Raw genomic sequence first — 15,670 nt, forward strand, 5'->3', positions numbered from 1 at the left:
ATTTCCTACATCACCGCTTAAGCACCACGCCATGTTGAATTTCTCATAAACAACAAGGCTTCTGTTCCTCAAAAGCTGTCCTCTCTCATTCTGGATCTGATTCCATCTCTCTCTCTCTCCGATTCGAAGTAATTTCAAAACCACGCAATTCAGGTTGAACATCAGCTAGTTTCTTCTTCCCTAATTTATTTTCTTTTTAATCTTTCTTCAGTTCAAATTGAATATATATATATATATATATAGTTTCGTTTTGTATGCAGATATAGACCGTGATTCAATATTTAGTTGTATATTTTCTATGGCTTTAATAGGAAATATGATTATGTCTTTCCCAAGTTCTTCTACTTCTCCTGCTGTGGGATGGAAGTATGACGTATTCCTCAGTTTCAGAGGTGAGGACACCCGCAACAAGTTTATGTGTCATCTACATGATGCTTTGATACAGAAAGGCATTGTCACCTTTAAAGACGATGAAAATCTTGATAGAGGAAAACCCATTTCATCAAAGCTATTGAAAGCAATAGAAGAATCAAAATTTGCTATCGTTATTTTAGAAAATTATGCATCTTCAACTTGGTGCTTAGATGAACTTGCAAAGATCATTGCTTGCAAGAAAGATATGGAAATTATAGTTTTGCCCATTTTTTACCATGTTGATCCATCTGATATACGGAAACAAATGGGAACTTTTGCACACGCATTTGGTAAATATGAAGAAAAGGAGAACAAAGAGAGGGTGGAGAAATGGAAAGATGCTTTGAGACAAGTGGGCGACCTCGCCGGGTGGCATTTAAAGAATACTAGGTAATTTAATTTGACATATTTATTTCTTTTAAATATTCAGATGACCCACTTCATGTAAATAACTCTTAAAAAAAATTATTCTTAGAGAATATGTATATAACTCTTTTGAAACCTTAAGCAGATCTACATGCATGTTTCATTTTATTTCTTTCAATCTTGTCCTGATCCAATCAATTTACATAATTTTGTTTCAGTCAACAGAATTGAACTTTAAATATGTAAAGTATTTTTTGTGTGACCTATTGGTGGTTCAAACTCAATGCATATTGTGCTTTCTTTATTGTAGGCCAGAGTCCCAAGATATCCAAGAAATCGTGGTATGGATATCACTTAACTTGAAATCTGATGCATTCCCATATATTACCAAGGACCTAGTAGGAATATACTCTCGGGTTGTGGAATTGGAGTCATGTTTAGCTCTAGGGTCAAACAATGTTCACTTTATAGGAATTTGGGCGATGGGGGGAATGGGCAAGACAACTCTTGCTAGAGTTGTTTATCATATGGTTTCTAAAGAATTTGAAGCTCGTGGTTTTATTGAGGATGTAAGGGAAAAGTTTGAAAAATATGGTTGTGTTCCACTACAACAGAAAATTATTGATGAAGTTTTGATGGAAAATAATTTGAAAATAGAAGAGGAGTATGATGGAATTCTCAAGATCAAGAATAGGTTATGTCGTAAAAGGATTCTTCTTGTTCTTGATGATGTTAACAAAGTGAAACAGTTAAAAATGTTAGTTGGGGAGCATGATTGGTTTGGTTCGGGCAGTAGAATTATCATAACAACAAGAGATGCACATTTGTTGGAGGAACATCAAGTAGATGAAATATATGAAGTTAAAGGATTGAATAATGAAAATGCTCTTGAGCTTTTTTGCTCGAAAGCTTTTAAAAAAAAGCATGTTCTTGAAGATTATAGAGAGCTGTCTAACCATTTTTTGAATTATGCTGGTGGCCTCCCTTTAGCTCTTGAGGTTTTGGGTTCCTTTGTATTTGGGAAAAGTACTGCTGAATGGAAAATTGCGTTAGAGAGACTCAAAGAATTTCCTGAGGCAGCAATTCTCCAAATACTTCAAATAAGTTTTAATGGACTCCAAAAACCACAAAAGGAAATATTCTTGCATATTGCATGCTTTTTTAATCATCAAAATAAAGATCAGGTAGTAGAAATACTTGATATTCTTGGCCTTTACCCTGGTATTGGATTGAAGGAACTCATTGATAATTCTCTCTTGAAAATTATGGATAATGATACAGTATGGATGCATGATTTACTTGAAGAAATGGGAAGGAACATAGTTTTTCAAGAGTGCCCTGATGATCCTGGGAAGCGTAGTAGATTGTGGATTTATAAGGACATTGACAAAGTATTAAAAAAAAAAAAGGTAAGAGGTTAATTAGAGAATTAGAGCTCATTCTCTACCTTCATGTTCAAAAAAATTTGAAATTTGAATTGTTATGCTAATAATTAATTTTTCAATTAACCAATTTCTTCTTGATTATTAGGCGACAGAAGCACTTAAAGCCATGAATATTTCGAGTACTTATAATGAACAAAAAGATGCATGTTGGAACCCTGAGGCCTTCTTGAAGATGGACAATCTTAAATTTCTTAGAATTTATGGCATTCTCCATGTCCTTGCACATCTTCCTAATGATTTAAGAATTCTTGATTGGATTTTGTATCCTTCAAAATCTTTGCCATCAAGTTTCCAACTAAATGAGCTTGTTCAACTTTGTTTGCAACAAAGCAAAATTGAACAGCTTTGGATAGGAATAAAGGTAAGTGTGTTATTAAGTATACTCATAAAACTTTGCTTTTAAATTACAATAAATGGACACCCAGAAGCCAATTATTCTAACCTTTTTTTTTTCTTCTAGCATAATTTTGACAAGTTGAAGTTCATTGACTTAACTGACTCCTCAGACCTAGTTATAACTCCAGACTTCACTGGAGTCCCAAATCTTGAGAAATTAGTTCTTGAAAGATGTAGGAATTTACGCAGGCTTCACACATCCATCAGAATTCTTGAAAAGCTTATTCTTCTTAATCTACAAGATTGTGAAGCACTAAGGCGTCTTCCAAGCACATTTGTTGTGGAGTCTCTCGTGACTCTTAACCTTTCTGGTTGCTTCAATCTCAAGAAAATTCCACAATTTGTGGGAAACATGAAATGCTTACAAGAGCTTTTTTTGGATTGCACTGCTATTATGGAACTACCTTCATCAGTTGAAGGCTTGATTGGCCTAACTTCATTGACCCTTAGAGATTGCAAAAATCTTGTTTGTCTTCCTAGCACCATTTGTAATTTGAAATCACTTGAATCTTTAGATCTTTCTTGGTGCTCAACATTTGAATACTTGCCAGAGAACCTAGGTAATGTCGAAGGTCTAAAGAAACTTGATTTGAGTGGAACAGCTATAAAAGAGTTGTCTTCATCAATTGAAGGTTTGATAAGCCTTACTTTATTGACTCTCAAAGATTGTGAAAATCTTGTGTGTCTTCCTAGCACAATTTCTAGTTTGAAATCGCTCAAATCTCTTGATCTTTCTAGATGTTCAAAAATGGACAACTTGCCAGAGAACCTAGGGAGTGTCGTTGGTCTAAAGGAGCTTAAGTTGAGTGGAACATCTATCAAAGAGCTGCCTTCATCAATTGAGCGTTTGACAAGCCTTACTTTGTTAACCCTAAGAGATTGCAAAAATCTTGTTTGTCTTCCTAACACTATTTGGAGTGTGAAGATGGGTGATTCTCTCGATCTTGCTGGATGCACAATAATTGACAAATTGCCAAAGAACCTAGGGAATATCGAAGGTCTGGAAAAGCTTGATTTGAGTGGAATAGGTATAAAAGAGTTCCCTTCATCAATTGAACGTTTGACTAGCCTTACTAATTTGACTCTAAGAGATTGCAAAAATCTTGTATGTCTTCCTAATGCTGTTTGGGGTTTGAAGTTGGTTAATTCCCTCGATCTTGCTGGATGCACAAAATTTGAGAACTTGCCAGAGAACCTAGGGAATGTTGAAGGCCTGGAGAAGCTTCATTTGAGTGGAACAGTTATAAAAGAGTTGCCTTCATCAATTGAACATTTGACTAACCTTACTAAATTGACTCTAAGCAATTGCAAAAATCTTGTTTGTCTTCCTAACGCCATTTGGAGTTTGAAGTTGGGCAATTCTCTTGATCTTTCTGGATGCTCAAAATTTGACAACTTGCCAGAGAACCTAGGGAATGTTGAAGGTTTGGAAAAGCTTGATTTGAGTGGAACAGCTATAAAAGAGTTGCCTTCATCGATTGAACATTTGACTAACCTTACTTTATTAACTCTAAAAGATTGCAAAAATCTTATGCATCTTCCTAACAATATTTGGAATTTGAAGTTGCTTAAGTTTCTTGATCTTTGTGGATGCTCAAAATTTGACAACTTGGGAGAGAACCTAGGGAATGCAAAAGGTTTGGAGTTGCTTAATTTGAGTGGAACAGCTATAAAAGAGGTTCCTTCCTCTATTCATCTCCTTAAAAATCTCAAAGAACTAAATGTCCATGGATGTAATAAATGGGCATTATCTTTATTTTATTCCATGCCATCAAGTTATGTTCTTGTGGACCAATTATTGCCTTCCTTATCAGGTCTACATTCTTTAACAAATTTGGATCTTAGTGACTGTGATCTTTCATCAATTCCCAATGAAATTGGCTGCTTGTCCTCTTTAGCACACTTAAATCTAAGTGGAAATAATTTTGTTTCCCTTCCTGAAAGCATCTCTCAACTCTCTAATCTTCAAAGGCTCCATTTGGAGGGTTGCGAAAGGCTTCAATCATTGCAAAGTGTTCCGTCAACTATTGATGTTGTAATTCCAAACAATTGTACCTCATTGGAGAGATTGCCAGAACTACAAAATTATTCTTTTAAAACTGCAATTGTACCTCATTTGGAGTTTTGCAAGACGATTGGCTCCCATTTATGTTTCCAGTGTGTCAACTGCTTTAAATTGGTTGACAACATTCAGATTGATGACATTCTTCAGGTCTCTCTCTCTCTCTCTCTCTCTCTCTCTCTCTCTCTCTCTCTAAGTTCCTAACATTTATGCTTTGTATATTTTAGGGACAAAATGGTAGACTACGAGACATCTTAGACATTATTATTCCTGGAGGCAAAATTCCGAAATGGTTTAGCCTTGAATGTAGGGGTGATAATATAGAGGGTCCTTTTGGATGTAATGATCCTATGGGAATTGCATTGTGCCTTGTTTTTGTTCGCAGCAAGTTGAATCAACACCATAGGGGTTGTCGCCTTTTATGTCTTTTTGAAGTCAATGGATTTACAATCGAATGTGTAGTCTCTGAATTTTGGACAAAATATGGTGAAGTTAAATTACCTCACCTTTGGCTGCTCTATTTGTCCTCTCACCTTTTCGGTTCCTCTTGGAAAGAAATACTTAAAACTGATGCAAATGGATGTTGTAAACTTGAGATTAAAGTAATTTCCCATACCTTGGTGGTCAAGAAAATTGGGGTCCGTTTGGTATATGAGCAAGACAAAGAAGGTCCCAATCAAACTATGGCACCATGCAGCAACAGCAGCATACCCTATGAGGAACTGGGTGTTCATCATCATGATCTTGACGATTTAGCCTCAGAAGGTAGTGATTCAGCCTTGGAAGGTACTGATTTGGCCTCAGAAGGTAGCGATTCAGCCTCAGGGGATTCAGCCCCAGAAGGTAGCAGAAATAAGCGAAGCTGCGATGAGGATGATGGAGCTGGACCTAGTGGAGAAGGCTACTCTAATGAGGAACTACATGCAGAGATTTGGAGGATTTATGACTTATTTTGAAGAATCTAGTTAAAAGGGATTTTCTACGAATTCTTTGCCTCTAAGTCAACAACTTTCTTTTTGCTATTATAATTTACAACCCTTGTTGTTCTCTTTGGATTTGGGGAGGGGAATCCAATGAAAGTGTGGGTTTTGATAGTCAGGTTTAAATTGGCATGATAACAAATTTAATTTGTCATAGGTATAAAACTATAGAGTTTTTCCTTTTGGATTTCCCTTGCTAGCATTTAAAGAAAAAAAATCATAGTATTGTGCTAGCTATACCTTAGAACTACCTTTTGGCACTCAGATAGCCAATTTTTATTTTTTTAATCAGGTCGGAATAATACAAATTTTTCTTGTTTTCTTGTTGGGGAACTTTTATATAATGGAAGGAGGGAATCAAACGTCCAAGAAGCTTGAAGCGTATTGTGGCGGTAAGAGGGATAGTGAGCAGGGCCACGTTGAAGAATTAGCCAAGTAGGGTACTGTCTCTCACATCCACCTGGGCTCTTGCTAAAGTGGTCAAGGTCTCAAAATGGTCAGCTATTTAAATTAACTGTCAAATGGCTCTGATTATTGATTGAATCATGTTTTTTTATTATTTTTTCCTGCAAATGTAATTCTCTGTTGAATGTTAGTGAACAAATACCATACACACTAACAACTCATGAGAAATTAAAATAACTATCAACAGCACAGGTTTTAAATTGTTAGTTTCAGACTGTTATTCACATATATACACCTTTCATTGGAACACAATTTCAGTTCTTCCTTAGTTTCATTTACCATTTTTTTTCTCCCTCTCTTCCTGAAAGACACAGTTTCTTTTTTCTCACTTTCAGCCCCAGTTTGCATTAGATGTCTCTAATTAGTTAGTTCAATTGTGTTGGCTGTTGTATTTTACGGGAGAAAGCATGATTAAATGTGCCATAAAATGAAATAAGTAATATTTTTTCTAATAAGAAAATTCCAAAAAAAAGAAACCATGCCAAATGGTCCCCTCAGATTCTATGCAGCCCCTATGGAGTGCCATAAGATACAACACAAAACTCAGGATCTCAAAACTAATCTATTAGGAGCCACCCAACATTAAATTTTAATTTCTTAGAAATTTATTGACAATTGTTTAAATTCACAGGAGTCTTTAAGTTTCAAGAATAAAAGAATCCTGCCAACTGAATAAGATGCATACTATGGAACATCAACATCAAATCAAAAAATCATCAGACATCTATTTGTTATACACTTAACTCTTAAGCTCCTATAATTAACCATCATACGATCTGTCTTAATATTGGCTTCAAAAATCATAACTAGTACAAGGGAGCTCTATAATTCTTGTGGATGCCTTATGTGATTGTACTCTAGATTGTTGGATTTTCTTTTACTAATATAAGTTAATTCCATTTGAAAAGGAATATGAATACCAGTAAATTCCATATTTACTATGGCAAAGTGCAGCAGCAACAACAGCATGCTCTATGAGGATCTGGGTGTAATCCATCATGATATTGACAATTCAGCTGCAGTAGGTAGCAGAAATAACTGAAGCCATTATGAGGATGATGGGGCTGGACCTAGTGGAGAAGGCTACTTTAATTAGGGAACCAGATCCAAAGTCTTGGATGATGTATGGCTGATTCTTTATGGAAGTTTTGGACTTCTTTGCCTGTAAGTCATCATCTTCCTTCTTCCTATTACAATCCAATGAAATGAAAGTGTGGGTTTTGATTGTCAGGTTTATTTTGGCATGGTAAAAAAATTTAATTTTTAATAGGTATAAAATAATAGAGTTTTTCTTTTTGGATTTTTCCTTTTTCTTTTTTTCCTCGGACATATTCTAGCATTTAAGAAAATAAAATTCAAAGTATTGTGCTAGTTGAGTAGTTGTACCTTAAAATTACCTTTTGGCACTCACATCCCAATCACCACAAACTCAAGAATTAAAATCATTCTGCATCACTTTTTTTAGTTTTTAGTTTTTCCATCAGGTTTGAATAGTTCAAATTTTTCTTGAAGCCTATAGTGGCGGTAAGAGGAATAGTTACCAGAGCGACATTGAAGAATTAGCCAAGGAGGGTCCCTTCTCTCACACCCACCTGGGCTCTTGTTAAAGCAGTCAAGAATTAACCTAGGAGGGTTCCTTTTTGCTGTATGTGTGGCTATGTTCAATTGGTTTTATAGAGTTTAAGCACTGCCATCAGTGCAGAGAAATTAAAGATTCTCTTCTCCCATGCTATTGTGCTATTTTGTAATCTCTTATTTTCTTAGTGAAATTTTGTGTTAGACTTTGTCCGTGGATTTAGGCATAAGGCTGAACCATATAGATCTTTGTGTTTCATGTGTGATTGTCTTTTCTATTTCTTCTATTTTTATTTCACAAAACCTACTATTGTTTTGTTACACACAACAAATAAGCATAAAAGCTTCCACTAACTCAAAAGTTTGTGATAAGAGCAATGTCTGCTTATGAAATAGAGTTGCACTGCTGTAACGATTGAGGGCCCTGTTGGGCTTGTAAGTTTTGGTTGCAAATGTAGCTGTTTGTACTTTAGTAGCAGACAGAGGGGTTGTTTTAAGTGTTTTTGCTGGGCTGTTGGTCATGTCCAGCTTTGTTTGAAGTTTTTTATACTAGTGTTTTGATCAATAAAAATTAATTATTCATTAAAAATTTGCCGAGTTTTGTTGTATTAATATAATTCTGTTCAGCTGTTGGTCAATTCATGCTTCTCTGCTAGTGACAAAATACAAGACAACCTTGACAGAGCAATGAGTAACTTGGAAGTTGTGACAGCAGCAAAATCAAGCCACCTTCTTCCCACACCTGCATTCCACTTGATAGAGCAATGAGTAACTTGATCATCCTAGGGTGACCCAAGACATTCGTGAAATCAGCCATCTAAACCACCTTCCTAACAAGTTCCATTGGTGCATTTCACACAGCCTCATCAAATCCTCAACCGTGCTCTCAGCATATTTCCATTCCTCTTCCTCCTCTACTCTCCTTTCTTCTTTTTCTAATGCCTTTCCAGCTAGAAACGGACTCAAATATTATCAGTTTCCAATTCCAAAGGCCTTTGTGCTTTATGTTCCCCAAGTTTTATGTCCCCATGAACTTTGCAAGCTGCAAGAATAACACCCCAAATCCTACCATTGGGAAAAAATGCCATTTTCACTATAATGGCTAAGGCCTCTTTAAGCTTTCCATATTGACCCAAAAGATTAACCATGCAAGTGTAATGATCCAAATCAGGTTGAATACCAAGTATCGATTTCATGGAATTATGAACTTCACATGTTGGTGTGGGTGATGTTTCAAACACTTGTTTTAACTTTGTGAGATTCCACAACTTTGTGAGATCTTTCGAACTTTCTGTTTTAATTTCTATTATTGCTAATTTTTTAGGTTTACAATGTTGAATCAAACTTGTTTTTTCTTAGCTATTTTCAACACTTCGCGCCCTTCTCTGACAAGAGCAGAGTGGCACTGTTTGGTTTTATTCTATCCTCCAGCATTAGACCAAAAGTTCTATTGCTTTGTGACCAAGCCCATGAGTTCCAAAGCCTTCAACCATTGTTGTCCGGTTATTAAAACACACTCTAGCAGAAGAAATGTTTCCACATCTTATGTACAAATTTAAGATAGAGGTTTCCAAGTGTCTAGTTTCTTCCATAGATCTGTAAAACAAGTTTCTTATAAAGTAACCATAGATTGACTTAATTGCAGAGCTCCCAGATGAGTATATACGTCAAGCATGCATCTTAAATTCTGGGCCCCAAGTTCAGTATTTGCAGCTTGCATTGATGGAACAAATTTATGGCATCCTTAATATATCCATTTTGAATGAAACTTGACATTATAGCACCTAAAGTAACATTGTTTTTATTAGGAATTTATCTAAACAAAAATCAACTTCGCAAAACCCAGTTATAATGACTAAACAATGTATCTATCCACACTGAAAGATCTAGTGTATAATTTGTGCAATATAATGTATTTTTATGCACAAACACTTCATTTTAATTTCATCATATCATGGAAGGAAATATAATACAGATCTGTTTCTTTTTGCCAAACAAAGTTGAATAAAATTTTTACCACTTCACATCTCTCATTCTAAACATATTCTTAAAGAAAAATAAATAATAAATAGCCCAAATAATGCATTTTGAGAATTCATTTTAAAAAAAAAAATGATGATAAACTCATGAACATTTAAGCTTGTTGAAGTAAATTAAAAATGGAGACTTATATAGTATAAATTGAAGCACTAAGCTTCATGGCTTTGTTGATGATGCAAATTAAAATGTATAATACAAATATTGATAAACCCGTTGCCATCAAAGAAACAATGTTAACCTGATGGATGAGATGGCTACACCTAGCAAACAAGTCTGGTTGGATTCGGTTTCGTAACCTTACCCAACTATTTGATAAGTGGGGGATATTGGGCTTTTGCCCTTATTTTGCAAAAATAACAGCAATATGTCTCTATTTTGAAACTATTTAGGTCAGTGTCTCTATGTTGAAACTCGATTTTAATAAAATCGAGTTACAAGTGGAACTGCAATGTCGAGTTCTATACATATTTTTTCACTTAATTTAAAAAAAAAAAAAAAATTTAAGTGAAACTCGACTTTGGTAAAGTCGAGTTTCAATTAAAAATTTACATATAACTCGATTTTGAGAATATCGAGTTTTACACCGAACTCAATTTTGTGAGTTTCAAAAACAGGGGCATGGACCTAAATAGTTTCAAAATAGGGACTTATTGCTGTTATTTTTGCGAAATAAGGGCAAAAGCCCAATATCCCCTTGATAAATGCATTAACTAAGCCAAGATCACAATTTACTAGGTCGAACCTCATGGATGCAACTTTGAATTTTTTTAGGACCTTGATGCGCCAACAACTCAACAAGGCTACACTCTTGATAACCTTTTGGAAGAACATAATAATTTACATTCACAAGTTACCATTAAAGGACACTGATAGTATAAATTTTTTGTTTTTGGATGAGTGAGATATTATTAATTACTAGAAAGCTCAATACAACTGCAAACACCAAGAAAAACAATCACATCAGCACAGGAGCAGATATCAAAATAGTAAAGCTCCAGACACATGCCAACAAAAAAACAAAACCCCGCAAAACAGAGCAAAACTAATTAGCTAGGCAGAGTACAAATGACTCTTAAGTAAGATTAGAGTTTGCATAGTTACCTCTAGTCTCCACCCTTGATATAACCTCTCTCTTTACAGACTTCACAGTGCATAATGCCCTCCTTGCTTATATTTGTATTCCTTTGGTGCCATATATGACACACAGCAGCACCTAGGCCAATCTACACATTACAAGTTGACAACCCTTAGAGATTTTCCCTTCCGCATTTTCTTTCTCACCCACAGAAAAAAAAAAAGGGAAATAATTAAGCACAACTTCATTACTTCTTTCCAAATTGCTCTAGTGAAAAAGCACTCAAAGTGGGCTCTACATTCTAAGCTTTTCCTGCAGAGTACACACTTTAGATTACTAGTGTAACACCAATTTAGCATTCTGTCCTGAGTACTTAATCTGCTTCTTATTACATGCCAACAGAAGAATAGATTTGTCCTGGAATAACTTGAGAGAACAGGATGATTTTCCACCATCCTACTGTTGGAAGTTTAGCTATGATGTACACCCTATTTCTGCACTTGAATGGGTAAACAAAGTGTACTTCAGATGGAACAAGTGTTTGATCTAACTTGCTTCCAATGCCAGTTTTTATCTCTCAGAACACTTGAAACCCTTGCATTTGACCTGCTGTTCATATATGACTCCAGTAACATACTTCTGAATTAGGACTCCGTCTGGATGCCATCAATTATATGCCATAGGACAACACAACAACCTGATCTCAAATTAAACTTCAGTAACGGCAAGACAGTGCTTCTCAGATTTAGAATTTTCCTCAAGCCCCAAGAGCTATTTTGAGGAATGTTAAACACACCAGAAACTCGTCTATCAAGAATTATATTGAACCCAAGCTACCCAAACAGATCCCATATTTGTCTCATTATGGCTGCTTTGTATCATTCTTGCACTCCTTTCAAATTTAATCCACATTCCATTTGGCTTGCATAAAATATCCCAGGATATTTTTTATGTTAGCCCTTAGAGCTGAACCATCCTTTCCTTTCCATAGGTTTCTACTAAATTTCTGTTCAATAGCCTTGTATATAACCAAAAACACATGTTGATCCTGACACAACATTAAGGTCGAAAATACACTCAAACATATGAATATATGTATACATATATGTATGTATGTACATAGGTAGGGGTAATAAGTTGATGAATTAGCATGACAGTGAGCTTTCTACCTCGTCCTTGACTATTATGTTGAAAGATCTTTAGCAACAAGTAAGGTGAAATCTTCATAATATAAATCAAAGTATTAGGGAATAAAAAAGGAACAAATTATAAGAATCAGATACAGGATATATAAAGCAAATTATTTAGCTTAATTCTTCATGTGGCCAAACTCCCAAAACAAGAATAATGAATGCTTATATATAGTAACACAAGTAGAATTTACTTATCAAAAAAACAAGTAGAATTCCCATTTATAATTTCTTGAAGCAGGAAAGCTGCAACATTGAATATGATAGTATATATTACATATATGGTTGCCAAAATGGCCAAATAGCACTAATTTATGAAGTTTTCAGCAAAATAGCACTGTTCGCAAACTTTGTAGCATAAAACCACCCTTTTGGAACTTGATTTTGTGAAAATCGAGTTTCACATAGAACTAGATTTCACTGATGTTGAGTTCCATGAGTAAATAGCCACAGCCACGGTAGCACTTGGTGATGTGTCTTTTCTCAATAAAAAATGTCACATGGAACTCAATATTGAAAAAATTGAGTTCTATGCAAAACTTTTTTAGTTGAAACTCGATAACACTAGTAATGCATTCTGTGTAAACTTTAAAAAAAAAAAAAAAAAAAAAAAAAAAAAAAAAAAAAAAAAAAAAAAAAAAGGAAAAGAAAAAGAAGGTGGAAATACCATCGGGTTCCATATGATAAACTTTTTTTTTACTTGAAGCAGGAAAGCTGCAACATTGAATATAATAGTATCTATTAAATATATGATTATAAAATTAGACATAATGGAACTTGCAGTTGAAATCAAATTTTAGTGACAAACTTGGGAAATCTTGTTCAGATCACTTATAAAACCATAAGAGAAATACCATTTACAGTAATAACTAACAATTCATATGAAAAATTAAAATAATTATCAGTATCACATAACTTAAAATGTAAGTTTTAGACTGTTTCTCACATTGACACCCCTTTCATTTGACCACTTTTTTTTCCAATATGTCAGTTATTCTTACTTCCTTTCATTTACCCTTTTTCCTACTTCTCTTCCTGGGGAAGACATTACTTGGGCCTATTTCTTACTTCTGGTTTTCCAGGCTCAATTTGGCTTAGATATCTTAAATTAGGTTATTTGTGTTGGCTTGGGGGAGGGAGTGTCTACAGGGCAAGCATGACTAAATGCGATATATTTTTCCTAATGAGAAAATTAAAAAAATTCATGTCAACGTTGACTTCAAATTTACCAGTAAGATAATTATTATCTAAGCGCTTCACAAAAAAAGAAAAAAAGAAGAAGAAAAAAAGCAATATCAAATGGAGAAAAGGAAATGCATTTGAACAAAAGTATGAAAAGCAAGTGTACCTTTGAACGTACTCAGCCACCCCATGTTTAGAATGGGTACCACCACCTGGGAACCACCAGAGCCGATTCTTCTCATGCACCCGATTTTGTCAAGTTGTGTATGATTCACATTGCTTGACCACATATAATCCCTGCTGGGTGGCCATCTTATAATATTCTGGCAGTGCAATCAAGCAAAACAAGAGTGTCTCAGGTGGAGGGAAATGAACTGAATTTTGTACTGACCCATCTGTTTCTAACCATTGCATAACCATGAAGTTGCCTCCCATGAATCAAACTATCACCAGCACAACAAGCCTGCAACATTACCATCAATGTCACTGAATCGGGTTCAGACTTTACCATCATTTCCCGGAACAAATCAAAAGCATTACTAACACTTCCCTCACAAACATACCCCAAAATCATCGACATCCAAAAAACCAAATCTCTCTGTGACATCTCATCAAACAGTTTACGTGCAAAACATACACACCCCTCAATTATTGCATTGCAAAGATACACATCAAATCGAAAACCCATTTTCGTTGAGACACAAAGGACTAAATTGAATATTAGCTTTGATTTTTTAAAAAACTAGTTGAAGGCAAGTGTGGTACATGATTTTTAATGATCAACGTACGTGTTCTTCAATAATAGTCTTTCAATGTCTCTATTAAGTTATTGTTGATTTTAGAGAAATTACACAAAAAGGCTCACAATTCAGAAATTGTTTCAATTTAAAAGCTTTCCACATATTTATTATTTATTCTCATTATTCTGGATAGTAATGGAGCAAAAAAAGGCTAAAAAGCAAAAAAAAAAATTTATTAAACTCTGCATTTTCCTTAAAATTTATTCATATACTATTGACTGTTTATTGGGGGAGTGAGAGATGACTAGACATCTTAAAGATTTTTTTTCTTATTAATTGAAATAGCAATATTGTTTTTTAGTTATTATTTTATATTTTAAATTTAGGTTTGATGATTTTTTAGATTAATTTTTTTATAAATAAATTAAGTTTTTTAATTGATAACTAAAATGGCATGTTATGATTTTCATTGGATCAGCTAGCTCATGTGACAGTTTAGGTGGCACTTGATGCCTTGATGGGCAGCTAGGTATGGTGCATGAATTGAAGTGTCCAAATCGAAACAATATATAAAGTTAGGGGAGCAAATCAAAATTATTCTATTTTATAGGTGTAATTAGGATAATTTTTAATTTATTCTATTTAGATTTTAAACAATTTATTTAATTACTTAAAGTTTTTTGGCCTTTTTATTTAATATGGTATAGTTGAATTCACATAGCATGATTTAATTAAACCAACTTAGCTTAGGTAATTGGCTTTTGTGGCATTTAGTGGCCACCATATCAACAAAAAGACTTGAATCAAAGGGGGCAAATCAAAATTGCCAATATAAGAAATTTAATCAAAATTTATCAATTGAGCTAAACTAAAATCCATTTTACATCACAGATTTTTTTTTTTGGGAGTTAAACTTGTCCACATCATTTCTTGATTGAAAGTTATGTATATCAAAATACAAAGCTTCCTCGCAGGTGGGAGAAAGTCCTCAATCTAAACAACATTGTCAACTAAATTCCTAAAGAATTTTGCTAAACAATGAGGGCCTGTTTGGTAAGTGATTCCAAACAACAGTTTTTAGTGTTTAAAAATCCTAAATTTTCCAAACTTACCAATTTTTTTCTAAAAACACATTCACATACCAAACACATAATTATATTTTTTCACATTTTTAAATATGTTTTTTTAAACACGGTGCAAAACATATTTTTTGCATTATGGGTACTTTAAACGCATGTTTTCATAACACTTTTTAAACTATAGTTTTCACATTATTTTGAATAACAATACTTGAAAACTACTACCAATAAGCCCTGAGCTATTGAGGTAGCAGCCCGTGCTACATGAGATAGAGAGCTCCATCGCAAACCTTTTTTTTATATAGGATAAACTACACAATTTCATTAAAAAAAAAAAAAAAACACACTAAACTAAACTAAACTAAACTAAACTAGATCAATACAATTCAAGCTAGAGGAGACACCTAAAACCGAAATTGATAATTGAGACAACATTACAATAAAATTTGCTAGATCAAACCCAACTGCCATATTTATCTAATTCCCCAAAACAACTGTCACCACTTATTTGCTAAAAACTGAAAACACTGTAGCAAAATAATTTTTAAATGTGTGAATAGTACTGCAAGGCACAAATTTATATTGAAATTTATATTTGGATGACTTTTGTAGGTCTGTGAACAGTGCCGTGGGACCCACATTTTTTTTTTAGCCAAACACA

The 15,670-nt window shown here is 34.2% G+C and overlaps 1 protein-coding gene and 1 long non-coding RNA gene across 2 annotated transcripts; one reads left to right on the plus strand and one right to left on the minus strand.

Annotated features, from left to right (window-relative positions):
- Nucleotides 1–322: 322 nt before the first annotated feature.
- LOC112037346 (disease resistance protein RPV1) lies at nt 323–4,450 on the plus strand. The gene is made up of 5 exons (XM_065773941.1): nt 323–804; nt 1,091–2,171; nt 2,311–2,586; nt 2,686–4,299; nt 4,436–4,450. Exons 1-5 carry the CDS (start codon nt 323–325, stop codon nt 4,448–4,450), a joined length of 3,468 nt encoding a protein of 1,155 aa, XP_065630013.1.
- A 4,729-nt stretch (nt 4,451–9,179) lies between these two features.
- On the minus strand, nt 9,180–14,102 carry LOC112037345 (uncharacterized). Its single transcript, XR_010629002.1, has 3 exons — nt 13,357–14,102; nt 10,845–11,866; nt 9,180–9,487 (listed from the first exon to the last, which is right to left on the minus strand). It is a non-coding gene; the product is annotated as an uncharacterized LOC112037345 (long non-coding RNA).
- Nucleotides 14,103–15,670: the final 1,568 nt, after the last annotated feature.

Source organism: Quercus suber, unplaced genomic scaffold (assembly GCF_002906115.3).
Source record: "Quercus suber isolate HL8 unplaced genomic scaffold, Cork oak 2.0 scaffold_6, whole genome shotgun sequence".
Classification (NCBI taxonomy): domain Eukaryota; kingdom Viridiplantae; phylum Streptophyta; class Magnoliopsida; order Fagales; family Fagaceae; genus Quercus; species Quercus suber.

Coding starts and splice junctions, on each gene's coding strand:
- LOC112037346 (XM_065773941.1), top strand. CDS start 323: ATGTCTTTCCCAAGTTCTTCTACTTCTCCTGCTGTGGGATGGAAGTAT. Junction 2,172..2,310: donor TTTATAAGGACATTGACAAA/GTATTAAAAAAA, acceptor CTTGATTATTAG/GCGACAGAAGCACTTAAAGC. Junction 2,587..2,685: donor AGCTTTGGATAGGAATAAAG/GTAAGTGTGTTA, acceptor TTTTTCTTCTAG/CATAATTTTGACAAGTTGAA.